This window comes from Carassius carassius, chromosome 7 (assembly GCF_963082965.1).
Source record: "Carassius carassius chromosome 7, fCarCar2.1, whole genome shotgun sequence".
Taxonomy (NCBI): Eukaryota; Metazoa; Chordata; class Actinopteri; order Cypriniformes; family Cyprinidae; genus Carassius; species Carassius carassius.
Window position 1 is genome coordinate 15,403,911 of NC_081761.1, and position 27,933 is coordinate 15,431,843.

Below are 27,933 nucleotides of genomic sequence, written 5' to 3' on the forward strand. Positions count from 1 at the left end.
TACAGCAAACAAATAAGAAACCTGATGGCGAAGACTCACATTAATGAAATTTATAAATAATTATTTTCAAAAAGGAAATCTGATTTTAAAAAAGAAAATCCAGTCCCAAACAAAGATCACCGGTTGAGCAAATGTTGTTGTATAGGCTGGTTAGGTTAAAGTTACACTTTACAGTAGTACCACCTAACATTAAAGTTTTTAAATATACTTTTATATTGAAATTATTTCACATTCAATCGTCAAATTAATGCAGAAACAACAAAGACAATATATTTTTTATATTTAATTAATGGCATCTTTTATTACTGAAGGCAAAGTATCACTGATACAAGACTACTGATGTCTCTAGGAAATTCTTCTTTTTAATCATTGACTATCACCATTCAACATTACTGTATATTTGAGAACTATCAATTTTTACATTTATTAGACTTTAAAAATTTACTTTTAATTTAAGTGAACTTAAAACAATCTTCACATAAACCCATTATAATAAATGGCATACTTAAAATAAGTATTATACTTACTTAAAATATACAGAGATTGAATTTATCCAAAATGTTATCTATCACAAAATTCTAAATTAAATATAGCCTTGATGAATCTTTAAAGCTACAAAGCTACAAAAGTAATTGATTTCCTCTTTTTCTTTTGTTGTCTGATTACCAAACATCATATTAGTTAAGCTATTAGGTTATTTGGTTTGCTATTACTTTAAGAGCTGTCGCTGCTGAACGTGACGTGGATCTGACACGCATGTTCATAGTTTCATTCACTTCAATATAAAATGATACAGCTTACAGCGCATGCTGGCGCATTTGTGCATGCAACTGTAAAGCATGTGCTACGAGCACAGTATAGTGGCTGACAAGACAGGAATTTTTTTTACTTAATTATGGCCTGACAACATCTTATCTGACTGCAGTTCACTGTTGTTATACTGAAGCTGCCTCGTCACCTGTGCTGTTTCCGCTCTTGTTTGACTAGCGTCTGACGCTGAGGCAAAGCTAAAGTGCACATCTAAAGAGTATCCCATTTGATGTGGTCATAAAGACATGCTGCATCTAAATAAACATTTCTTGTCTAGAAAAAAAGAGCAGTTGTGAGTGGGGTTGCCAACCCTCCACCCCTGCATTAATTGCATTAAATATTTTTAATGCCATTAAACTGGAAAAATTAATCACCTGCATTAATGCTAAATTTGAGGGCACTAATGTATGTGTTTATTTCTCGATAACTCGATATCAATCATTCATGTAAGAACTGATTGTGCATTGTAAACAGGGTTGATGGAATATGGTGGGATAAGAAAGGTGAAGGGTAATGTTTAAAGACAGGACAGGTGACTTTTTTTTTTTTTTTTTACATTTAACCAGCTAAAGATCAGTAGAAAAGCTGAAAAGCTACACATATACTAGGATCCTTTGTTAGGAGTAAACATATCCAAAGCTGTCATCAACCAAACACACAAAAACATTTTCACTACAAAGATAAATGAATGTTCGATGGGTGAGGGAAAGGCATTATTCTTTAATTAAAGGAAGCAATGACCCCAATCAAAAAGCCTTAACGATCAGTGCTGTGTGTTGAGGACAAGGCTGGCGGTTATTGGATTTCAACCAGTCATTCTGATAGGACCCTGATACGGTTTTATGGTATCCAATACTGTTTCCATTCTGACCTGATGAGAGGATACAGGCAGCCATTTGTGACCTTTCAACTCCGACCCTGACCTAAGAGAGGTGCTTCTACAACCCAGCCACCTCTGTACCGGTCCTGTCGTTACAGCAACAACTCACGCTGATCCATTCATGTCATCAAGACCGGGATTGTTTCCTAAGATAGAACATGACTTTTATCAGCCACACAAACAGCACCTGGGAAAGTTTGTATCGTAAAGATAAACTCGCAGTGATAACCAAACCAGTCTTACACTCTTCATCAAGGACATTTATAATTGAGCTGTTTCCTTCAAGTCTCAATAAACCAACAAAGACCAGCATACAGGGAACAATTCCTCAAGGTCAAATCTGTCAGCTTTACTTTTACTGAATACGAGGTACTATATATCTGATTGAGGTTTGAGAGCTCAATCTTGTGTACACTGATTCTGGACATGCAACTCAAAATGTGTAACGCTGCAAAAAAACATCCTGTTTTTAATGAATAACATCATCTTGCTTTCTGGTAAAAAATGATCTGCACATCCTTGAAACAAGATCAATTTATTTCTGTATAAAACAGCAGGAATAGCTTCCAGAAGAAGCATATAATTTTATTTTTTCTTGTTCTTTTGGAGGATTACATTCATTAATTCATGGTCAATTCTCACTTGGTTCTTAAAAAACTTTTCAGATTTACAGATTAAGGAAATTATTATTATTATTATTTTTAGAGATTATAAAACACTAATCATAGTTACAAAAAAAAGAAGATAAATTACGGGGAGAATCAAAACAGTCAATTCTAACAAACCATACGCATAAAATATGTACAAATTAGCGTCTTCCTCAACATGAATGAAGGGCCAACATATTTTAATGATAAAAACATTAAATTCAAGGAGATAATGCTGCACCATTAGCAATTATGTTATGTCATACTGCAATTGTTTCTGAGTAATGAAAAGCTCAATGCTATATGTTAGGGCTGTGCAAGAAATCGAATGCGATTTTCATGCACATCTCGTCAGTAAAGGCGCTCCTGTGATTAGAAGTACATCTCCAGCACGTGCGTTCAGATCAGGGTTGCCAGGTTTTCAAAACAAATCCTGCCCACTTGCTTCTTAAAAGCATTTCCAGGAGGTTCGTCGATAAAAATTGCGTCCCGGGGTTAAAATACAAGTTTTTGGCAGGGTTGCCTTAGTAAAATTTGCATTTTAGGGGCTAAACATCACGTTATTGGTATTGGGGTCGCTTCGACCCGCGGAGATGAAAAACAACCTCGGACTTGGCAAAACTGGTTCAGGTGGGGCGGCATTCAAAATCAACAAAGAATCGCCTGCGATTTTGAAATCCATTTTGTGTGGATTTTCTGTGAACTACGTCTCTGTGTAGTAAAGTCTGTGGTTGTTTTTCATGTCCGTGGGTCGAAGCAACCCCAATACAAAGAACGTGATGTTTAGCCCCTAAAATGCGAATTTTACCAAGGGAACCCCGCCAAAAAATTTTATTTTATCACCCGGAACGAAACGCGATTGAGATAGTTTTGAGAAGTAATTGGGCAGGTTTTGTTTTGAAAACCTGGCAACCCTGATCTGAATGCACGTGCTGGAGATGTACTTCTAATCACTGGAGTGCCTTTACTGACAAGATGCGCATGAAAATCGCTTTCGATTTTTTGCACAGCCCTACTATATGTGAGTCTATGTAATGGTAACAGGACAAAGGAAATGCAGAGGGAGAGAAAGACAGACCTGGTGATGCTCTTAAAAAGGACTTTGTTGCATCCGTATCGTGTGAGACTAACATTCTGAGTACATTCATAAACATAATCAGTTAATGTTGTGTGCCCATATAAAAAACATATTGCTTAACCACCCCCCCCCCCCCCGCCACTATGCTTTAAATGAATGCTTTAATTTACAGATTTTTTTAAAATAAAAAAACAAAGTACTTTTCATCTGAGACACGCAAACATCTTGTTTAACATTCCTTAAAGAAGTAATCCAATGAGCCATACTTTTGTTTAGTTTTGCTATGATAATTACTGTGGCACTGCATTCCTAATCACTGCTGATTAAGAGAACGCAATTACCCTCAAACTAAAACACAACTGAAACAACGCAGACCTATAATGCCACATTTCGCTTCATTCACAATGGCAAGTCCAAGGAAATGTGCACAGCGTTTGGCTTCGTTCATTGAAAATAAACAAGTCGCTCTCTAGTTTCCAACCCATCAGTTATAATCACAAGTATTTGTTTGTTTTCTGCAGGCAGGGGGATTGAAGCTCAGATGAAAAAAAAAAAATTATCCGTCACATGGAAGAGCACTGTTTCAGATCATAACGAGCAGGAGAAGTTTACGTTACGGCTTGTCCGCAGAGCATAAGACGATATATGGCGGAAAAGTGGCTACTGTAGGGCTTTGATCAAAAGAAAGAGATTGTTGATTTAAATGTCAGCCTAGTATTACTTACAGGAAAAACCTTCAGTGAAGTATTTCCACATAAAAAATACTTAACATTCCAAAAAAAAAAATATATATACACGTGTATAAATATATATATACACACACACACAGTATAATGTTTCCATAAAATTATTGCAATGCTCTGCTTGCTGTGGTTTAAAAAAAAACAACACTGAATAATTTTTTAACAGTATGTTCAACTTCATGCAGCTAGAATCCTGCTAAGGCTTGTATGAGGAATCACATCAGTTTTTGCGTGTATTTAATTTTTTTTATATTATGTACCTACACTATAAGGCTTTGTATAGTATCTGTATATAGCTCTGTTTGAGCTTTTAATTTTCTTTTTCTCTATCTTGTAACCATCTGGCTTGTATAAATTGGGAACAGGGTATTTTTGATAAAATTATCAAATTTTCTACACCTTACATTACAACAACATCTGCACATGACAGCTAACTTATTTGAAAATATAAATAATGGCAAAAAATGCAATTAATTTTTATATTCCTCATTATTTTCAATTATATTTAATTTAAATAATTCAAGGTGGTTAATTTTTTATAATTGTAATATTATATATATAATAATTTGTATTATTTTAATATTGCTTTTCAAGATGGTTTAATGTTGAGGTGTTAAAACTTCAGGTCGACTTCAATTAACTCATCGTAATATCAAAATGGCATCTGACAGCAGGTCCAGACAGTTTAATTTACTGATGTGACAAGCCGAACGCTCTACAAGTCCTGTGCGTGTTCTCAGATGTTATCTCTTCTAAAGCAAACACACAATCCCGTTCGGCCAGTGGCCTGTGTTTCTGTGAGGACACTTCACACAAGCGGACTTTACAAGGGGAGCAAATATTTACTCTGACTACATTTAACGACCACAGAGGATTGCGGTTAAATACACTGATGTGATTAGAAGCTCCTTACGATGAGTTGGGCTTAGAGGTGTCCAAAAACTGCTCATTTATTTCTCTCTCTCTCTCTATCGAAGGTTTAGGAGGTGGGTGATGACTGAAATAATCTAACTTGACAGGAATGATAACAGCGTACATAAATCTTGTTGTTTTCCTTTCTGGGCTAAAGAAATAATGATTATTATATGTTCGACACATGGTGAGAATGCACACAGTGATAATATGATATTGATTTGTAAATACACATATCCACATATGTAAATAGTGACACAAAGAAAGCATGTTAGGAAAGAGATTTCTGAATGGGGTATACCAGACTTCCATCCACATACTATCAGGGACTTTAACATTTAAAGAAAAAAGTTAGCACTTTTGGCAGTTAATCCATTGACACCATTTAAAAAAACAACAACAAAAAAAAAACAATTTGCTTCAATATGCCTCCTTCCCAGCCAACAATATTGCAGTCAGAGAGTGAATTAAAAGTCACTCAAGTCGTAAGCTTTCCCCATGCCGTTCCCTCTCACTTCCTGTCAGGAAGAGCCCCCTCTCCGGACGCATAGCTCGCATCGGCAGGGCGCCGGCAGAATTAAGTGCCAGTTGGTGTTAGTGTGTTTTCTCTGGGCCTCCGCGGAGCCCTGCGTTCAAAGAATGCTGAGAGCAATGTTATCCACCGGCACGGAGACCCTCGTGGGTCGTTGTCTGGGGTGGAGGAGGGAAAAAGATGGAGAGGGGGAAAGACAACACGTGGCCTGAGCCTGCGCTTGAACCTTGCGTATGTGTTATGCCTCTCAGCGGGGTCTAGTTCCGACTGTGAGATGAGGAGGGAGAAAGATTCAACCTCAGGTTCAACCACATTCCTCTTCACTTTTGTGACGTTTATGGAACTTACAAAGTTAAAAATGGGACAACTACATGAAGCAAAACAGTCTTCACTGGCAATGTCCCCAGACAGCTCTTTAATTTAGGGTTTGCATTGAATATATTTTCAAATGCAGGTCAAATGCTCTTAGGTAAGCAAGATAGAACTAAGCAATAATACAATTATACATGGAATATTAGTTGTATGACTTTTGTTTTAAGAAAAGGCCAGTGTCTTGTAGTCCAAAGCGACTTATATAACCTGATTGATAATGGCCATTCAAACACACTGTGCACCAAAACACATATGGCTACACACCTCATACTCAACTGAAATGCTGTCATTAAAATAGATCGACAGAGCTATAAAGCTCAATTTATATTGTGTTAAAAATACATGAAGAAGAAAGGGAATTGTTGAAGATCTTTCACAGTAGCTCAAATTACACTTAGTAAAGTAAGAGAAAACTAGTTGCAAACCAAATATGTAAAACAAAGAGTAAATCATAGAGTATTCACATGATTTAAATTTTCTAATTTCTATTTGTTGTTGAATTCATTTTAATATCCATTTGCAGGGTTAGTCCTCTCCATATAGAAGATGACTTTTTGAAATTGTTATTTTTAAAACAAACTGGCATAATGAAATCATCGCACGTGATGTTTTTCTCACCGGTATTTTACCGGTAAATATGGGAATCTTGGGCCTCATTAAGGAAAAGGAGCAGAAACAAATTTATTCTAGTGGTGTATAAATAAGGACATTTGAATACCAGTCTCTGATATTTTAACACTAAGATCGGCCAATAACTGACCAAGACACTAACGTGTCTGTTATCATAATTACTTTTGATAACGGCCTTCTTATAATTGATTCACTTTTAAAATGTATATTTTTAAAACAGGTAATCAGATCTGTAAAGTAGAGAATCCTTAACAGTTGCCAATAATTCTCCCTAAGTTAAACCTCAGCCATCACAGGAATACGAAGCATATCAGTTTAATGACACTAGAACTATCAAGAACTATTTTAAACACATTTTACACAGAAACCTGAATGTGTTTCATGAGGTCTCATTAACTGGTGTCTTTTTTGACACAGAGAGTGCGCAGCTGAGAAATGATGAAGAGATTGAGGGAACAGGTTTTCACTGGACAGTCGACCGATCGATTTCTCTTTCTTTTGCTCTCCCTGCGAGTATTGATCCCAAAGTCACAGTGACTGTAGGGGGTTAAACTCTTGAGCCACTGGCCACTCTCCATCCTCTTCCTAAAGGTCAGAGGCTAAGAAATGCCAAGTGCTCAGGGGGAAGTCAGTGTCTCCAGTATGTAAGGTGCCCATCTGTTTAACAGGTTAACTCTACATTAAAGACTCCCTGGTCAGAATCATCAACAATATCAGGACAGCAGATGTGAAACCATTGTGATCAAAAAAAATATAGGCAGCTTTTAGGTAGCTTATGATCTAAATACATGAATGGAAGAAAAGTCATATTGTTAAAATGAGAAAACAGACAATACCAATGCAGGCCTTTCGCAAATGCGCCTGAAGATACTGTTTCTTGCTCTTGTACCTCAGCCTTTCTATCATGTGAGGCATTCAGAAGATAAATGTCTTAAAGAATAGATGACCTGACACAAGGTCTGAGTGGTAATGGGTGATATAGGGAAACACGGCTGCCCGAATCCCATATATATCTGACAGACCCACAGCTATCAGGAGGCCACTGTCAAGCAGACGAATGAGATGATTTCCAAACCAACTCTGTTCGGGGAGCGGTTTGCAATTGCTTTTCTGATGCTTATATAAAGTAGCATTTAAGAAAAGACTTTTTATGCATGTATTTTCATGCTTATCTACGATCAAATCAACAACAACTACTGAATATGAACCGAGCAGCAGCTTCCACTCCAGAGTGTCTCAATGCAGGTGGCATTATTTATTAAAAAGCTGAAACCTTTTTAAGTGATATTCTCCAGCACAACAGCAGGTGCTATATCTTGTTCAGTAAAGCAGTGTGTTTATGTGAGTGTGTTGGTTGTCAAAGAGAATTAGGTTGAGTGAAACACAAGGCTTTTATGTGGATGACTTGAATGGCAAGATGAGGACACTCAGAGATGATCTTCATGTAATATGCAGGACATAATCTGAAGCCCCATCACTGGCAATTTCCTAAACGGAGCGGATGCATTGAAAGCTGTTGTTTTACGCTTATCATTTCTCTCTCCTCTTACCCACATTCATTATTCTTTTGCCCTCTGTTCTGCTCTCTCTGTTTTGGTTGGAAGTATTGAAGGAATGGTCTGGGTTCAATGTTAGTTGAGCTTCATCCACTTCATTTGTGGCATTATTGTACCACACACAAAAAAAATATTATATAACAAGCACTGTCAATTTCTTTAAAAAGGGTTTAAAGACTAATATTTGAAGGCCATCATTTTTTACACATTAATTCTATCATAAAAACATATAATTTAAGCCGCAATGTTGTCTAAACCATCATTTTTGTTGTGGAACTGATTTTGATCGTGATTCTATCACAGTATTTTATTGTTAACACATAAGCAACTGACTGATCTTGTATTGAATCATGAACATTCATTTAAATAACACTAAAGAGTTTGGTAATCACCATCACTGATTTTTTTTGTTCTCCAGCTTTTTACAAAGCAAAATTACTGACAGACAAATGCTGTCAAGCTATTTAATCATTAACATTAACAATAACATCCGTAATCATTAAACAAAATATATTAGAGTATAATATATTAGATATATAGATATGTTCAAATCAGAAGATAGAATACAAAAAAGACCGAATACAGAAAAGTTGTATATGTCTCACATTGTTCTATACAACTATCAATAAAACACATATAAGTGAAAAGCAATAAACCACAAAAGGCTTATAGAAGATGATGAAAATTGATCCTGTGTTGGGAATAAAGGGATTCATTTCAGAGAGATGCAATACAATTGCAGTTTAGAATCGCTGTCTAACAGCAGAGCAACCCTCCTGATCCTGAGTGATTAAAAACTAGTCTGTGACCCTAACCTTTGACCTCTAGCCCCAAACCTACTCCATCTTGTACCATAGATATTAATTACAAAATCTCTGCAGACGGTACCATATCCGCCTGGATTCTATTTAAGGATGAGAAGGAAATGTAAGCAAAAGAAACTAAATCCATCAACATCCTCCCTCTCATCGCCTATTCTGTCAGCAAATACACTGCTTCACTTCCTGTCTACGACAACAGCACTTCCTGCACGGGCCGTGATGTCCTGATTAACCACAGAATCAATGGGAGACCCTAAACTTCTTCCAGTTTTCCAAATAGAAAGAAAAAAAATCTTTCTCATTCATAAAACAAAATTATCCCCCTACAACCGACGGTGTAATTTAACTGGGGGTAAACAGGGCTCAAGACCTCATTTGAGCTTCACTGCCTTTTCCACCGTTTCTCCCCCCACAATAAAGCTACATTTGCATCAGCTTTGAGAGAATTTAGTCGAGATGATTTATTGAAGTAATCAGCAGCAACGCGGCCTTTTCGTTGCAGCGCAGGGCCTGCAATGTGCCGCCACTGGAACGGGGGTTTGGGCCGGAGGCTTTTTTTCAGTGGAAGCAGGCAGAACCCAAATTCTCCCCTTTGATTAGATTAGCATTACACAACAGCGTGACAGATATGACAAATAGGTGCATTAGAGCATGTCATTTATTCCCTCTTTTCTAGATGCCTGGGTTCACAGAGGGACCCCCACCTCACGCCTGACTTCTACAAATATATGACGCCCCGTCTGATGCCTGATCTCTCTGGATTACCTTCAGAGAGGGTTATAGGAAAATGAGAAGAGCTTCATTTCTGGAAATAAAAGTGCTAAAGAAAAAGACAACGGATGCTTGGATATGTGTATTACTCATTTGCATGTAAACCTCGAGTCATTCTCACCTTTTCCATAGATTGCTAATACTGAATAATTAAATAAACATTTGCACAAGCAAAATGATTATCACTTAAAACTATAGTAGTCCCAGAGTTAATGTGAGTGTGTGCGTGAAGTGACAGAATATCACACACTTCAGCGACTCTCCTCCTCTAAGGGCAATCTATGGCTACCTCCATTAGCCCCCATCACACACACTCAAAAGGGTGTATATGCACAGCACACACTATTCTACCATCATACCACTCATTTCCTCTTAATAAACACTGGAGCCAACTGCACTCATAACTCACTGACACTCTAACTTTGCACTGTAAATGGTTTTATTTAAAGTTTATTATAATGACTACAGGCTAACCTTTGCACAAACCTCCAACCCCTGAAAATCACCCGAACACATTTAAACCCCCTCTTTAGATCCTCTAGATTCTAAATATTAACCCATTTTAAAGCTTTATCATAATCACAATATTATAGATATTATAATATAAATTCTTCATCCTACCTGCCTTAAATAGCCTCTGTAAAAGCTGATGGGGAAGCCGATCGATCACGAAACGCTATCAATGTGGCATTATCCTCTGTGACTGGCTATATGACCAAGGCCGTTACATTGGGTCAAGACCCCTGACCTTTGAACTCATACCAACAGCATTAATAAGAAGGGCTCCCTGGCTATTTTTCTGGACTTCTGTCTATACTCCCAGCTTAGTAAGTCAGGAATCGGGCTGGCAGTGTGAAGATAACACTTGCTACAATGGATTTATTAACAGTAAAGAGGTGAAGGGGAAAAAAGAATAACTTGAGGAAAGATGGAGGAATGACATACCTGAGAACACAGCAGCATGACCAGTTCAACCACAGAACTGTTAGACTTCATACACACAAGACCTAGAAAGAAAAAGGACATTTCATTTCAGATTTAGTAGATGAGAACTTACAGATGAGTAAGATTTTGAATGTAACAAAACAAACCTTACATAGCTGATCACTAAATGTTGCAACTGACTGAACAAAATCAAGAAAGCTCTTGTAAAATCAATGTAAAAGTACTGCAAATGATTTTACTTTTGTAAAGACCCATCTCGATTTCATATATATTGTAAATAATTTGGCAAATACAAATGTTATCCTCCATCATTTAGTGATAAACATTGAGCTATCTGTGTTGAAATCTAAACTAAAGCTTTTTAATTCAGTTCTATGGGATTTCTAATGTCAAATTATAAGCAGCATTGAGGAAAAATATTTATTAGCGTTAAAAACATTAAATTTTTTTGTGTCTGTTCTGCTGACACCTAATTCTGCACCATCTTGAGGGGTCAAAGGGTATTGATGACCTTAATGAACCTACACGATGCTACTGTAAACTAATACATGTTTGGGCCTTGTATTACACGAGACTAAATATGGCAAGCATATGTTCTATTGATCGGAAATTCAGCTTTAAAGAAGCTGCTAGTGAACTACATATGCAGATTGTGCACTAGAGATTTAACATAAAAGCTAAAGGTGAGAAAAAAAACAGGAAGCTGGAGGAAGAGGAAGGAAGGAAGCATTTTTGCTTTAAGTGGCTCTCTAAAGTCACCCTGCAGCTATCAATCAGCGTTTCATTTCTCCGGGTGGCAGTGGACAGGCCAAACACTCGTACGAGTGTGCTGACCTCTGACCCTCTGCTTTATAAAAGAACACTGCTATTATAATCATTGAGTTAAAAGATACTTCCAGACACATTTACTGAGGTGAGAGAGGGGGTGTGAGTGCTTTCCTAACATACTGGGAGTGACGAGATGTTTCTGTGTTTGTATGTAATGACGTGAACTGAACGCCACTTCAAACTTTCACAAAGATAAGATGCATTTGTGTGGAACACTCCACAAATATCAGTAATAAGAGTAAAACAGTATCTCACTGGTGCCCTCGATGAGTAGCTCCTGTCCATGACTGCCCAGCAATGTGCGAGAGAGGAATGGTGCGAAATCCACAAAAATCTCTCGGAGTAAAGGAGCTGTCTTCTCCAGAGCATGTTCCAACCTCTCTGAGATACTGAAAACACACACACAAACACACCTTTAAATAATTAATAGAGAGTGACAACTTTAAAATAACAGATTATTTAATGAAATCATGCATTTAAAAAAAAACTGCATTTCTGAAATATAAATCCATAGGTTGTTTAAAAAAAAGCATGCGGTTCAGTTTAAAGTGGAGACCTCATGTTGGGGGCGGAGCTCTGGGTCACTGGGGATAAAGCAGGGACAGATGGCAGGTTGGAGCTGGTGGAGGTTCCTCCTGCAGAGAATACAACCAGTAAACAACTCATTACCCAAATACGCACATGCCAAACAAAACAGGGATGCATTAAGCTAAAACAAGCACGTTACTATAATGTTTATACTTGTAACAGAAACCAGAAACAAAATAATGATGTGAATTTGTGGGGAAAAAAGGAAATATCTGTATTGCATTATACAGCTTTTTGAGCTTAATGATCTGCATTGATATCATTCATAAAATAAAATAAAAATAATAAAAAATAAAAAAAACACATTAGTCTGAGTAAATGTGTTACAATCTCTTTTTAAATCAAAATCTGATTTACAAGGAAACAGCAAAAACTCTAGTTCAAAATGTACCTTTTTCTTAAATGCATATATTAAGAATTAAACTTAATCACTGTAATTTATAAGCACAATTTAACAATATAAAAAAAATCAATTGCTGTTCAATAGTTTGAAGTCAATAAGTTTTTCTTAAGAAATTAATACTTTTATTCAGCAAGGATCCAGTCAAGATCAAATGTAACATATATAATGTTACAGAAGATTTCTATTTCAAATGAATGTCGTTCAATTAATTCAATTAATCGAACAATTAGTAGAATTTTTTTATGGTTTTTATGTTTTTTTTTTAACTTTTTTTTTGGCAGGGTTCCCTTGGTAAAATGTGCATTTTAGGGGCTAAACATCAAGTTATTGGTATTGGGGTCGCTTCAACCCGCAGACATGAAAAACAACTGTGGACTTGGCAACACTGGTTCAGGTGGAGCGGCATTTACTACACAGAGCCGTAGTCCACAGAAAATCCACACAAAATCGATTTTAAAATCGCAGGCGATTCTTTGTCGATTTTGAAAGCTATTTTGTGTAGCTTGTCGGTGGACTACGGATCTTTGTAGTAAATGCCGCTCCACCTGAACCAGTGTTGCCAAGTCCACGGTTGTTTTTTCAAGTCTGTGCATTGAAGCAACCCCAATACCAATAACGTGATGTCTAAAATGCGAATTTTACCAAGGCAACCCTGTCAAAAAAACGTGTATTTTAACTCCAGGAAGCAATTTTTATCGGGGAACCTCCTGGAAACGCGATTGGGCTAGTTTTGGATTAGTTTTGTGAAGCAAGTGGGCAGCACACCATTTATGCTACTGAAGTTTAAGCAAATATCTGTAATCATCGTCTTTCTCACTAGGCGAGAAGGGATCATTAAATGTGTCTAATGACACTTAAATGCCAAATAAAGTGCATTCAAATAAAACTATTTACAATGTTCCTTTGACAATATTCATATTGCCTAGCCCTTCTAACAACCTTGTACAATAACCTTTTCCTGCAGCTATCTACAACCATTTTTTATATAAGGGAGAAGAGTGAAGATCTATGTTTGAGCCCTGAAACCATGGGAAAGGAGCTTTAGCTGAATGATAGCTCTGCTCTCGTTAGAATTCATGTAAAATAAGCATTAGAGCAGCTCTTACACTCCCCCTGATAAAACAGCACATAAATTCATTAGCCCTGTGTGTGGCTGTGAATAGTGTACAAATAATTATATGCCAATAAATTTCATCTTGCCCCTGAAAGTGACATATTTTGGGCTAGTGAAGGTCTTGGCACGATCATGCTCTCTCTCACACTACAATAAATCTGCATACACTAATATCTCTGCAAATGCACACGTGGGGTCTCAGGGCAGGGATAACTCTTGCAGCAGTATGGAATGTTCCTGGTTGTGGGGACAGCGGCTCTTTAAGCACCAACATGTGCGTCCGCAGAGAGTCTCCCGCTCGCTGATGAAGTAGCCACTTCAAACAACTCGGAGAAAATTAGCTTATCTCTATTCAGCTGGGAGCTGCCCCTCTCCTTGTGCGAACACACACACATACACAGAAGAACCATAAAAATACAGACAAGCTTAAAACTACAAGAATGAGATATAGACCCATGAGTACACTACTTCAAAGACAAGAAAAGCTAAAGGGAACTAAAAACAATCCCTTCACGCACAAAGGATCATGTGTGCAAGCACATGTTGGTTTCAAAATAAAGGAGCATCTCATAGACGCGATGATTTTTAGACCGAGATGATGGTGATGTTGGCTACAATTCAAACCCAACCCTTAATCTTCACAAATAGTTGTTGACATGATTAGATCTACTGAAAAACATGATTTGGCTCATCCGAATTGTGAAGAAGTTTTTGACATGTTTCACTATATCTATAAAGGCATAAAGTCAAAACTACACCCATACCTGTACATAGTAAGGTTAGATTGATATCAATGCCATTAATTGATTGAGTCATCATATTTTTTTTAAAGAAATTAATACCTTTATTCAGCAAGGATGCAATAAACTGATCAAATGTGACAGTAAAGACATTTATAATGTAGCAAAAATGCTATTCTTTCTTTGTATACATGAAAAATATCATAGTTTCCACAATAATAAATTACATTTGAAATATATACCGGTATTTGAAAATATATTTTCAATTGTAATAATATTTTACTGTATTTTTGATCCAATAAATGCAGCCTTAGTGAGACTTACTTAAAAAAAATATATATTTTAATTTCATTTATAGAGCATTTATAATAAACATAAATTATGTGTATACAATAATGTAAAGGACAACACAGGATGACATTTTGATTCACGGTAATCACCTACACTAGGATGGAAATATGAAGCTCTGTACTTTGGTAAAGTGTAGTTAGTGACATGCTCTTTCATGAGGACACTCACCTGGGGCAGACTCTGTGCTCTCAACAGTTTCTCCTGCGGACACCACTGACACACTGTTGACTGGAGTTCCACCTGAGGATGCAGCAGTGGCTGATGGGACGGATGCAGCTGCAGAGACTGTACTCATTCCTGGTGAGGGAGCCCCACCCATTCTCTTGGGTGCCACAACAACACTCCTGTAAAAGAATGAACGACCAAGAAGGCAATAGTCAATATAACAGAAAGATTTTGAGGATGGCCAGAATTGAAACTGTTGCTGTACATTATTATTATTATTAGAAAATATTATCCTTATGCTTTTTTGGTGGGTTGAATTCAATTAAAGAATTGTATGCTTGCATTCTAGTTTGAGCGGTTCCTCTTTTAAATGTTTTTTTTTATCAAACAATGCAGAAAGCAGACTCTGATGTTCTGATAAATACACAGAGCTAGAGAATCAAGCACTCTGTCAAAAAACCATTAGCTCTTGTTCCATCGTCAATCCTACAAGGATCAGACTGATGGTGTTGGCTAAATATGCTGCACATAATGTGATTTAGCATAAAAAGCCGCCCAGCTCACACAACACAAGAAGCCCATTTACCGTATTAGTGTAATTAGAGCCCTGTTTCCCTGACACAGAATATTCCATAATGGCAGCATCTATCTTTCCACCAATCAATGGCCTCCCAGCTCCTGTCACTCAGAGCTCTAAACTTTATGACTGATTAAATTTGGTGGTGTTTTATGGTCTAGAAGCTACTGGGTACAGTTTCATGCTTTGTGATTATCTGATAAACAAGCTGTTTTGCGGTTAGGTAAAGATTGAAGGACTGAAAATGTCTCAAAAATTTTAGTTCATTTTGAGGGTTGTGCTCTGTTAACAGTATTATACAACAGTCTGGACACACTTGAATGAATGTATGTTCCTCGTGATATCAAACACTGTACAAACTGGCAATTTATGCTTTATTTTAGTAGAAAAAAATAATTCAGTCACATTCACTCATTTTGTGTTCCATATATTTTTATTTTCTGTGGGAATTAAAATAAAAAATATTTGGCGGTTCTTAATGCATAAAGGGCAGTTTATAAATATCATAGTTATCAAACCCTAAAATGTCAAAAAAAAGAACTATTAAATGTAAGCAAAAAAAAAAAAAAAACTCATCAAAAAGACTACAAAAGGAATAGCTCGCATTCAGATAAAAAAAAAACAATTAAATAAATAAATAAAAAGGTCTGATGCCTTCATTGGCTCTTGCCTGAGTTGCAAATAAAAGTGATGAACAGTATTTGAGAGCACACTACAGGAGAAATGCAAAAAAAAAAAAAAAATTGCACAGCCAGAAACCTTTTAGATATGCATCCGAGGATTCCTCCTCGTGGAGCTGGTAAACAAAGTTTCTCTAGGCTAATATATAAATCGTTTTGATTTGTCTGTCATATGTTAATTTGTCTTAGAAAACCTTTAAAATGATTTGATTACAATAAAGAAAAAAATGAAAAAGAAAAAAATGGGTAGGTGTATCCTAATTTTAAATACTGTACCTCCATTAAATTGTAATATATATATAAGTAACTTTAAAGATTGGATTGTATGTTGAGCTAAACCAGGGAAGAAGCATATTAAACACAAGGTAACCATGGTAACCCTTTTAAAATCACAAATGATAAAATGTTACAAGATAAAGAACACATCAGTATTTAAAAGCTTTCATAATGAAGTCACGGGTCTCTGGTGCATTCTACATTGTCTAGAGGTAAAAATGGAAATGGTTCATATCAGTTGAAAGCCATGACAGGGCTCTGGCCTTTCACAGTGGCTAGTGTTGAGTTTATCAGTGCTGACAGAGGGGGTAATACTACGCAGTCACCAGCTCCTCTCCAGAACACATCCACAGAGACGCTACAGACTGAGGAGGCACGCCAGCGTCAGATAAGAGCTGTCTAGGACAGACCGTTTCAATCGTCCCGCTGGAAGTTGCCTAGAAGCAAAGGCACGAGAACGAGAGTGTTCTCACACCATTTCTAAACATCTGATGTCTCCTTAACTTGAAAATAGCCAGTCCAAGAAAACCAAAGGAATTTATAAACTGGAAGGCTCGCAGTATCACGCTCATGACATCAGCATTTGCTGTTCACCAGTCCACCGTTCCAGAAACTCTATTAGAGTGCAATTCTGTTCTCTCTCAAGTGCATGTTTAGCACTGAATGTTCGTGGGATGGCGGGGGTGTGCATCTGCAGCATCCATCTGCTCAAAGGCGCAGGTTTTAAATTATTCAGCGCACCATTAGCCACACTTAGCCCCAACGCACTACCACTGTCGATTAATCAGAGCTGCCAGGTGTATACCACCAGACGAGAGGCCAGCGCTGACCAGCATCCATTGAGTTTGATTCCAGACACTGAATTATTTAGCAGCTTTAACCAACACTCCCGGAGACGACATGTAAACAGCATGTTTCCCGTAATCTGCACAAATAAATGTGAGCTTGGGTGCGAGGAAATGTGTGTGAGAAATTGGTCTTACTGGACGTGGATCGACATTTTCAACTGATGTTTAACGAGGGCTGGACAATTCATTTCTTCACAAAGAAGCGCTACTTTAAATGAGTCCTAATGGTGGTAAGTTTTATACTGTGCTGTCTTATTTAAATTTAAATATTTACTCCTTGGTGTCACCTTTAGAGATTAGGGTGCAAAGATGATACCAGAAATATCAGTTTCATGTCATGGATGAAAACAAAGAATTCGTTCATTCAGAAATAAATCAACTCATTTTCGCAGTTGACAAATTCAAAGAACCTGTTGTAAAGAAGATCAGTCATTTTGTTATCTCTGTGATATCCTAACCCTGTGTACATCAAATTTGTGTCCAACAAGTCATAATAACACTATTCACTGGTCTCTGGATCCTATCAGCAAATATTTGCAGACTTCCTGTCAAAACAATAGTGGGGTAAGAAAGACTTATGGTGAAATCAGTGTGTTGTTGATAGTACATAAATTAAATGTCTGTTTTAACCTTGACCCCAGGCTTGCTTTATCTAGGAGACCCTGTTTTTTTTTCCATATATAACACTCGTAAATCCTCTGGGATTCATTCATACCGCACTGGGTGTTCCAACATACCCTCTGTTTAGCAAGCATGCATGCATACTGGCACAGAGTATAACTTCAGAGAAAAATGCAGCAACACTGATCAGACTTCAGCCGACAAAACAGTGGGAGTATTCTTTACCCCAGGTTTGAAGTATTCGGTTGGTAATTCATTCAAGTTTGCAGTGGAAAACAACTTAAATTGTCAAAAATCATAACGAGACAAAAACAGGACTCAAAATGCCAGTGAGCGAGATGGAGGACAGGACATGTGAGTGTGTGTTGAAGAGGGAGAGTGAGTGAGTGGACTTGGAAAACACCAGACTCAGAACTGGAGTCATCCAGATAACTCGGCACCTCTCTGCCGGGGATCCTGAGAGGAGATAAGACTTTCCTTCTTCATGCTCTGGGAAATTGGCAGTTGACATGAAATACTTTCGGGAATTTTGTGTGGTCTAGTTGACATAATACTCTATTTAAAACTACTTTAAGCAGATCATGATTATTTTTTTATTATGCACACAACTTTAATGACCTCTTATTATGTAAAAAACTGCATCCATATTTTAAAAATTATTTAAAAAAGATTTAAAATTAAATGTAGATACTTTTAAAATGTAATTATTCTTCGCAGGAACAAAAAGAATAAGATAAATAAATTAGCTGCAATGTTTGAAGCTGATTAAAAATGAGGAGCAGCAAGTTGTAGCACATAAAACACACACATACATTCTAGGGGAGTAACGATACACGTATTCGTATTGAACCGTTCAATATACATAAACCAAACGATTCGTTGGACTAATCCGATTACATTTGGAAAATAAGTGAGTGAAATATAGAGTAATGTTCTGTGCCGCTGTACTCAATAAGGCAGCCCAAACGGCATAACAGGCAACGTGCTGTCTGCCCTGCGGCTCCGCGATATCCTCCCCGTGCTGGGGTGCGTCGAAAGATGAGGATCTTGTATCAACAATAGCCAGAGATATTTGTCAAAAACATCAATTATTGGCAATATGAAGAGGATTTAGCATTTCCAATTGACGTAGCCTGTTACATTATTATTTTTATTAGGGTTACTTTTATTATTAAATTAAAATTACAATTAATTTGCACTGCAATATTACCACTTAACTAACGCGCTGCATGAATAACAAATGATAAGCTATTTGCTCCTCAATTAAAATGCTTTAAAAAGGTCTTTTAAAACAGGTCTATTGAACAATGAATTATAGGCCTAATTCAAATATTAACACTGCATTCATCAATAAAAATCAATGAAATAAAAACCTTTAGTGTATTTCAAGCACCAACTTTCAAAAACAACCTGTTTAATACAAAATACCTTTCTCGCCTTCATGGTTTAAAAAAAGAAATATTTTAAACATTGCAACATAAGCAATTAACCACTCCCCCAACTTTGCTGCTTATTAATATTTAGTAAAGCAGTAGTTAAGTTAAGGTATGGCATAGGATTAATGGATCTAAAATGCAGTCATGATGAATAAGGCATTAATATGTGCTTTATAATAGTAATAAAAAGCCACTATGCTAGTAATACACATGTTAATAAGCAACTAGTAAATATTGAGAATCTATCCTTACAATAAAGTGTTTCCCAAATGTTTGTAACCTCACACACAAAAATCCATCTTAAAGATAAGAGATCCATCAGAAAAAGCCACTCCTTTCATTATGCTGCATGTTCATGCAGGGCTTTTCTGTTCTATGTGCAGAAGCCCTTCGCCAGAGATGAGGAAAATGGCACTGCAGACAACACTTGCGAATCCATGATTTATTAGGCTATTAATTTCATTTTTATCAGATTTTTCTGCATGCAGGTTTGGGTAAGAATGATTCGGGTCGGATTTAGGACTCGAGAAGACCTCTTGTCTGAAAAGACGAATTGTATGTGAAAAACTGACATTTTTTTTTTTTTTTTTACTAAACATTTGTGTTGGTATGAACAGACCACAAGTGAAGCTTGGTTTGACTGAAGACCTGATGAAGGACCAAGTCCTCTCTCAGAATGTCTTTATTTCTTAGTGATGGCGGCAGAAGAGAGCTGCAGTGACTGCTGGGAGCTTTGAGCTCATCCTTTGCAGGAGCCAGCGTAATCCCTGTCCTGATATCAGCAGCATGGTGATACCTGACAGAGCATTCCTCAGATAAAACACAAGGCCAGATCAGAGGGATGTCTCACAGATGCCCAGAAGACATAGACAGGAGAAGAGATGTGAGAGAGTAAAAGGTAAACAGAAAGAAGATGGTATGACATACTGCTTTCAATTTCCAACACAAAATCATATTTTTTCTTCTTTCTCTTTTTTGTAATAAACCCTCTATGGTTATGTCAGACTTATGCACTGACAATGCAGCAAATAAAAACCAGACAGTGCAGACGTTCTCCAACACACAGCAATGGATCTTGTTTCCCAAACACACCCAACGAACCCCATGGAGCAACAGTTAGACTACAGTCTTTAAAAAGACAGCAATGTAAATTAATAATAAAAAAATCTTATGTACACAATATCCATTCAAATGACTGGGGTAAGTAATAGGGATGTTACGATTACCCGGGAGCTAGTTGAAAATCGGTTCAAATGTGTGACTATTCAAATCAGTTGAGATGCAAACAAATCGCGATGCATTTAGGGGTAGGAGTTTATATGAATCCATGTCTTTGTGGAACTTACTGTCTTTAGAAAAGTTTGTTTGGTTTGATTTTTTCTTTTCATCTTGCCTCTGTATAATGCATATTGAAGTTCATAAATGCAGAGCTGCTTTGTTTACAGCAGAAACCAAGGAAACGCTGTGATAAGTGGGGCGGGCCGAGAGACGTGGGAACAGGAGCGAGGCCGGTGGAGTGATTGGAAATGAGCGACAACTGCTCGACCCACCGGTCTCGAGTCCCACGGAGGAGATGGAAGGATATAAAACTGGAGCGACGACAGTGAAGGATGAGAGAGGACCAGGCCTGGGTTTTAGTTTGTGTTTGCTTTTTATTTGTTTAGTGTTTATTTTGATTATTAAAATTTCCGTTTGATTGTCCGCCGGTTCCCGCCGCCTCCTTCCCGATGATTATAGAGTTTTTAATTCGTTACAAACGCTTTAAGCTGTCAGAGAGTGAATCTACATCTCATTCAGTTTTACAAAACTGAAGTCAAAATAAAGCCTTATTTTGTTTATATGAAGAGGTTAATTTTATTTGTGTTATTTATTTGATATGGGGCTTGTTTTAAAATTTCAATTTAGTTTTGATATTTACATTTACATTATATTAAAATTTTGTTATTTAGCATACCCTACATACACATACACAAATGAGGACAACAGAAGCAATCAAAACCAACAAAACAGCAATAATATGCAAGTGATTAGTATATTATTATAGTGTTATATTTAAATTTCAAAGAGAAATGTGAAGCATTTTGTCCAAGCAATAATAAAAGGACACATTTAATTTATATTTATATATAATATTAATTAATATAATATTATAATTTGTCTTAAATCTCATTTTGTAATAAATAAATAAATAGTGAATCGAATCGATTCGTGAGTTGAGTGAATCGTTACATACCTAGATAGTAAGATTTTATTTTTAAATGAATACTTATAATCAGCAAGAATTAACCAAATTGATCAAAAGTGACAGTAAAGCTACAATGTTATAAAAGATTTATATAATAAAAAATCCAGTTATATTCAACGTTCTATTCATCAAAGTTACATGGGTCAAAAACATGTCGTCTTTTTTTCTTTTTTGTTGAAAATTTTGGCAGGGCAAGCAAAAATGTGAATCTTTTTAGTGTTGAGCTCTAGTGTTAGATATGAAACAAACAGCGGTACAACTGAACTGGTGTTATTTTTTTCCTTTACAATAACCATCTGCCCTTACACACACACACACAAACCACCAAACACAGACACAAATCCACTGGTGGAGGAATGGACAAGTGGATGTATGTGTGTCTCCTGAGGCCTGTTTTTGATGGGCTTTGCTTTTGTAAGGTTGTTTGTTTATTTGTGTGTAGAATGGCACACTTCCAAAGCAGAAGTAAGGTGCTCTGTGGGGCTGTCCATCATAAAACGCACACAGACCAATTTCTTTTTTTTTTTTTTTTACATGAAGTCAGAATACAATTTTTGAAGAGAGAACAATAGCTGTTAAAAAAAAATAAAAACCTTTCTAGCAAAGTGCTTAGATCTGTGTGCACGGATTGGCCGTTGAGCTACACATTTCGACTGTCCACTCACCTGTCAAAAGAGTGGAACTGGACGGACTGATCATGGGAAGCATCGCCCACTGCACCCAGAAACCCGGGCGGTATGAGGCTAGGGTCCACTATGATGTCATCAGAGGGTGCACTAACGAGACTTCTCAAAATATCCTTGACATTAACATTTTTTCCTTTGCTGTCTCTATCAGTGACATCTTGACCTCTCCTGATTTCAGAGGACAAAGTAGACAGGGCTTCGGATACAGCATCTGGGCCGGTCTGTGCCTCAGTGATGACTGAGGTCTTCCCGTCCTCAATACTAGAGTCCCGACGATGGGGAGACAAACCGTTCTCAGGATCAGACTGAACACTCTCTGCAAATAAAATAAAATAAAATACACATCAGTCCACTCTTCAAAACACTGAATGCATGAGTATTTGTTCTATAGGTTCTCTGGGTTCAATCTTGCAGCAGTGATATGTGTGGGTTCAGGTGCTCACCTGTGCTCCTGACAGACTGTGAGTGCTGGGAATGTCTTTTGTCATTGTGTGGCTCAAGGATGTCTCGATATTTAGATACCATGAGTACAGAGATAAAGTAGACCACAGCCAGGGCCAGGAACTGAGCCTGTTTACTGTCATCCTAAAGCACAGCACACAACAAAACAATTGAAAGTTAAATAAAGAAAGTTGTGACATTTTGCCAACTATGGTAACCCATACTCAGAATTGGTGTTCTGCATTAAACCCATCCAAGTGCACACACACAGCAGTGAGAAGTGAACACAGCCTGAACACACACCTGGAGCATTGGGCAGCTATATATCCAGCACCCGGGGAGCAACTGGGGGTACAGTGCCTTGCTTAAGGTCACTTCAGCCATGGGTACTGAGGGTGTTTATTCACTCCCCCCACCTACAACTTCCTGCCAGCAATGAGACTCGAACCTGAGACCTTCGGGTTACAAGTCCAACTCTCTAACCATTAGGCCACAGCTGCCCCTTAATTAGCTAATTTTAGAGTATTATAAAAAAAAAAATAGCCACAACGCTGTTCAAAATTTTGGGGTCAATACGATTTATTTTTTTAAATAAGTAAATTAATATTTTTTTAATTCAGCAACAATGCATTAACTGATCAAAAATAACAGTACAGACCTTTGCATTAATGCTATTTTTTTCAACTAAATGTTTTTGTTTTTACCACAAAGGTTTTCAACATTAGTAATAATAAGAAATACCCAATTCCTAAACGTATCAACTACCTTCCTTACTACTAATAAGCAGCAAATTAGGAGGTTTTTTTAGGCAAAAGTCATAGTTAATGGTTTGTTAATAGCAAGAATTGGACCTTAAAATAAAGTGTGTCTCCTAGTACTCCCTAAATTTCACACACTGTTTTTTCACTGCACTACAAAACATTAGTTAAATCAGTGGCAGATCAGACATGCAGTAGTTGAGTACTGAGTGAAAAAAACTCACTATATCCCTGAACACTACAGCACGGAGACGATTGATGTCCATGTCCTGCAGAAGCCGGTCTAAATCTCTGATAGGAGACATCCCTCCTGTCACAATGTCCACAGGACTCTGTAACACACAAACACAGTTCACACAGTCTCATTCACAAAGTCAGCTCAGCATATACGGTTGTTTTCAATAACGTATTCACACTGCTCCAACACTTGATTTCAGTTGGACTTTGTAAAAACTATGGAGTCTTCTGTTTGCTGTTCCACATTTAGACAGCAATGAGGCACAGAGGCATTAATGCATCAGTTTTGTTAAGATTCCTAATAATAGATGAGCTGTGAGTGTGGAGTGTAAGTTACACAACACATTAAGGAAGAAAAGGGTTTTATTTTTTACAGGAACTGTAAGAATCAAACCTTGGCCCATTGACCAAAAGGATTCTATTTGAGGATTCTGTTTAAGGTCCTATTTAAAATTACCATCTGGACACTAGAGAGAGAGAGAGGGAGGTATCCTTGGCATTAAGTTGAACTTGCCTGTGCTGGTATAGACTTGGCGGCTCCCAGAAGGCTTTGCTGTCCACGGCTGCTCTCTGCACAAGACTTACCCAGAGTGTGCTGCTGACATTCCAGACAGTTTCTCACAGCCATCGCACACACTGAGGGGGAGAGAGAGAGAGTGTGAGAGAAGGACAGACAGAGAGAGAGTGTGCAACTGAGAGGTAGAAATGCAGAGAAAAAGACAAAATCATAGAGATGAAAGGGTACCAGAATGAAAAGATATACAGACTAAAGCAAACATGACATATGAGAAGGTCGTTGCATGACAATGAAAAAGGGCTTAAAATACCATCTTATGAGTGAACATACTGAAAACTAAAGCCATAAGTAGACATCCTAAAACAATTTTTTTTTTTTAAGAACATGGACATCAATGTTGTCAATGTTTTTTGTGTGTCACTTTGTTGTTTGTAGGGTGTTCTAGGCAGTTTCTAAGGCATTGCATGATGACCCCACACACACACATTAAATACATTAATACATTAAATTGTAATAATTTTTGAAAATATTATTGCTTTTACTGTATTTTTTAAAGAAATACATGCAGTATTGTGAGAATAGGAGACTGCCTTCAAATAATAAATAAGTTAAACATGTAGCTACGTGGTGTTTTCCTAAGCGATAATTATTTTCATGTCATTTATTTTCATTATAATTTTCATCAAATGATAATCAATAAACTGCCAATATTATAATGTATTCTAATTATACTATTTTGTCTAAATGGACTAGAAGTAATACACTAAAATATAAATGAATTAATTAACGGATATTCATTTTTGACTGGCTAAACATTACATTTAAGTCTTATTAAATTATGTTTAATTATGTGTTTTTAAAGATTAAAATTAAGTGTAAGATGATGGCAAACGTAATCTAAACAAAAAAACAGTGGTAGTGGTAGCACACAGAATTATATATTAGACAGTATAGAAGTGATATATACTTGTACAGATAAGTGAAAAAATCTCTAATACTGGCCGCTAACTAATATAGTTCCAATATATCATACATTACCACGAAAAATAAACACATTTAAAATAATTTGATATCAATTAACAAATGAATTACAATATAGAAACCCGCTGCAAGGTAATTCATCTCCAAGACATAACAGTCATATAGAGTATAGAAAAGGAAAACAGATTAAACTGTATGAGGTTTGGAAAACAGATGACGTTGCTTATTCTGTGTTGAATCATTTTGGCCAGGTTCCCACCACCATGGCGCAGAAACATTCTCTTACTGCATTTAATTTGATGTATTGCATGCTATATGTAAGATTAGAATGGTGCATGTGTGTGTGTGTTTTCATTTTAATGTACTGCACAGTAATGTTTGTGTGTGTGTGTGACTGCATGTGTACGTCTCTATTCAACCCTCGATCCTCTCATACCTTGACAACTGACAAATGTAAACTCCAAAATGCTTAGATTAAAGGTATTATACCAGCGCAGGAACTGACCAGCTTTTTCCATTAGGCGTTCTAGTCATTTGAGCGAAAGAGCGAGTGAAAGACGGTAAGAGAGCTATAGACGGAGAGATGGCGGACTAAACCTAGTTACAGATCCCAAATCAGATTACACACTGGCAGACCTCATCAAATATTCATTTTGTACTTTCAGCCCTCCTAAAAACAGGCTTCGGTTTCGCTCTCACTCCACCAATCAGAAAGGTCCGCCCTGCCCTTGCTGCACACTGTCGAGTCGATTTAACACACCGGCCATTTTGTTCAGTGGGTCTGGGTGTTACATGGGTGAGAGAGCCGATGTGGCGAAGCGGAGGGGTAGTAGAGTGGAAAAGTGTTATATTTAGAGAAGAGGGAGTTTGATGGTGTCTAGATAGCTTCAGGGAGGGTCATGTAGAGTGTGTGTGTATGTGAGAAAGAGAAATGAATAATGTAACCGATCTGAACGGCTGGATTTCTGTTATATGGTCTATAATGCTGCAGTACAGTTTGTGATACATAGACACATAAAGAAGGAGGTGCCTCAGGCTACAAAACAGCCATTACAGTCAATGGCCTGATGACGGTTTTCATTTTAGACCACTACAGTGTGGAGAGCTTATAATAACACTATTAGAGAGCCCACACAAAACAGAGAGGGGGTGGGGGGGATGCAGAATGGAAAGGCAGTTATTACCTCTACCAAATGAGCCAATAGAGAGAAATCAATGAGCAAAAACGATTCTGCTTTAAACTTCCGTGCTTCAGACGTTTAGCTCATCCATAAGCTAACATCAAAACAAATTAAAATCAATTGCAAGTTGATTCCCCATTAAGTAGTGAGGGGCAGTGAGTGAGAGAAACATATTAAGAGCAGGACATTATTTAAAAATCATGGAGGAAGAGGAACAAACAGTCAGTGAGAAGGACGATTTTTTAAATGGTTTTGGAGTTTTGCAGTCAGAGCTACATTTATTTGATCAAAAATACCATAAAAACAGTAATACTCTCAAATCTTATTATAATTTAAAAACCATTTTCTATTAATTGATTTATTTTATTGATTAAAAAAGTAATTTGCTCCTGTGATGGTTAAAGTTGAATATTCAGCAGCCATTACTTTAGTCTCCAGTGTCACATGATCCTTGCTGCTTCATAAACACCTATCATTTAGCTTAATATTTTTTGGGTAACCATAAAATATATATATTTATTTTAAAAAATTCAAGATTTCTTTGATTAATATAAAGTTCAAATGAACAGCAGTTAGTTGAATTGAAACAATATAATTGTCACATCATACACATCCTTGTTGGAAAAAAAACATGTATTTCTTTCAAAAATAATATTCTTACTGACCATAAATAGTACAAAAAATGTTTCTTGTCCGTGCAAAACTCGCTAACACAATTCTAGGGTGTTGTGGATAGTTGCCAGGATGTTACTGAGGTGTTGAGGTGGTGATGCTACTGGAACAAGCCTTAATAGATTAAAAACAAGCCTTCGCAAACAGCACTAAAAAAACAATAGACAGAAAGAGAGAGATACCCAAACGTAGGCATTGTCTTAGGATTCCTCCAGAGGACATGTTCTTCTCTGCTTCGATTTCTGTGAAGTTGAGTGAACTGGCGAAGATCAGAACATCCACGAGACTGATCAGCCTCTGCAAGAACATCAGTGACGCCTCCACAGACAAACCCTGAGACGGCTCAATGTTCTCCAGCTCATGCTGCAAGACAGTGCCATCATCATCATCATCATCATCACCGCATCTGCAGCCATCATAATCAGCACAATCTTCACTCAAACCTTCATAATGTACCGATGGTCACCTTTATCATCAACCTCACTTTTCATCATCATGGCTATTGTAATCAAATTACTCACAATCATTAAAGTAAGAATATAAATGATCATCATTAAGATGGGCCAGCACACTTTCTTCTAATGAGATCTGTGTTAATTTAGTATGTATACATTATCACACCATGATTTAAGGGTACTCTCAGACTTGACTGAAATTATGGATTTACTCTGATGTAAGAGCTGCTGTGAATAGCATGGAAAACCATCAAGGATCTTGAAAAATATGGGATCTTGGGATTTTTTTAGACATTTCCTGTTTGAGGCAAAAGCTGCAGATAGTAATATGACATCTTGAGTGAAACAGGATATTTAATGAGATTCATATATGTTGACTGGGGTATAGCTTTTCTATCAGAAAAGGTTATTAGTGGTAGAGTAAGTTATAAAAAAT

At 37.0% G+C, this 27,933-nt stretch overlaps 1 protein-coding gene across 3 annotated transcripts in view; it reads right to left on the reverse strand.

Annotated features, from left to right (window-relative positions):
* Positions 1-27,933, reverse strand: part of lrba (LPS-responsive vesicle trafficking, beach and anchor containing) — a 307,888-nt gene that overhangs the window by 144,357 nt on the left and 135,598 nt on the right. For all 3 annotated transcript variants that reach the window (XM_059554011.1, XM_059554012.1, XM_059554010.1), the window contains exons 25-33: positions 27,225-27,405; positions 24,206-24,327; positions 23,679-23,786; positions 22,699-22,840; positions 22,235-22,571; positions 14,890-15,065; positions 12,082-12,160; positions 11,781-11,914; positions 10,698-10,759 (exon numbers count right to left, since the gene is read on the reverse strand). In XM_059554011.1, the coding sequence (XP_059409994.1) occupies positions 10,698-10,759; positions 11,781-11,914; positions 12,082-12,160; positions 14,890-15,065; positions 22,235-22,571; positions 22,699-22,840; positions 23,679-23,786; positions 24,206-24,327; positions 27,225-27,405 (1,341 nt within the window). The remainder of the gene's footprint in view (positions 1-10,697; positions 10,760-11,780; positions 11,915-12,081; positions 12,161-14,889; positions 15,066-22,234; positions 22,572-22,698; positions 22,841-23,678; positions 23,787-24,205; positions 24,328-27,224; positions 27,406-27,933) is intronic.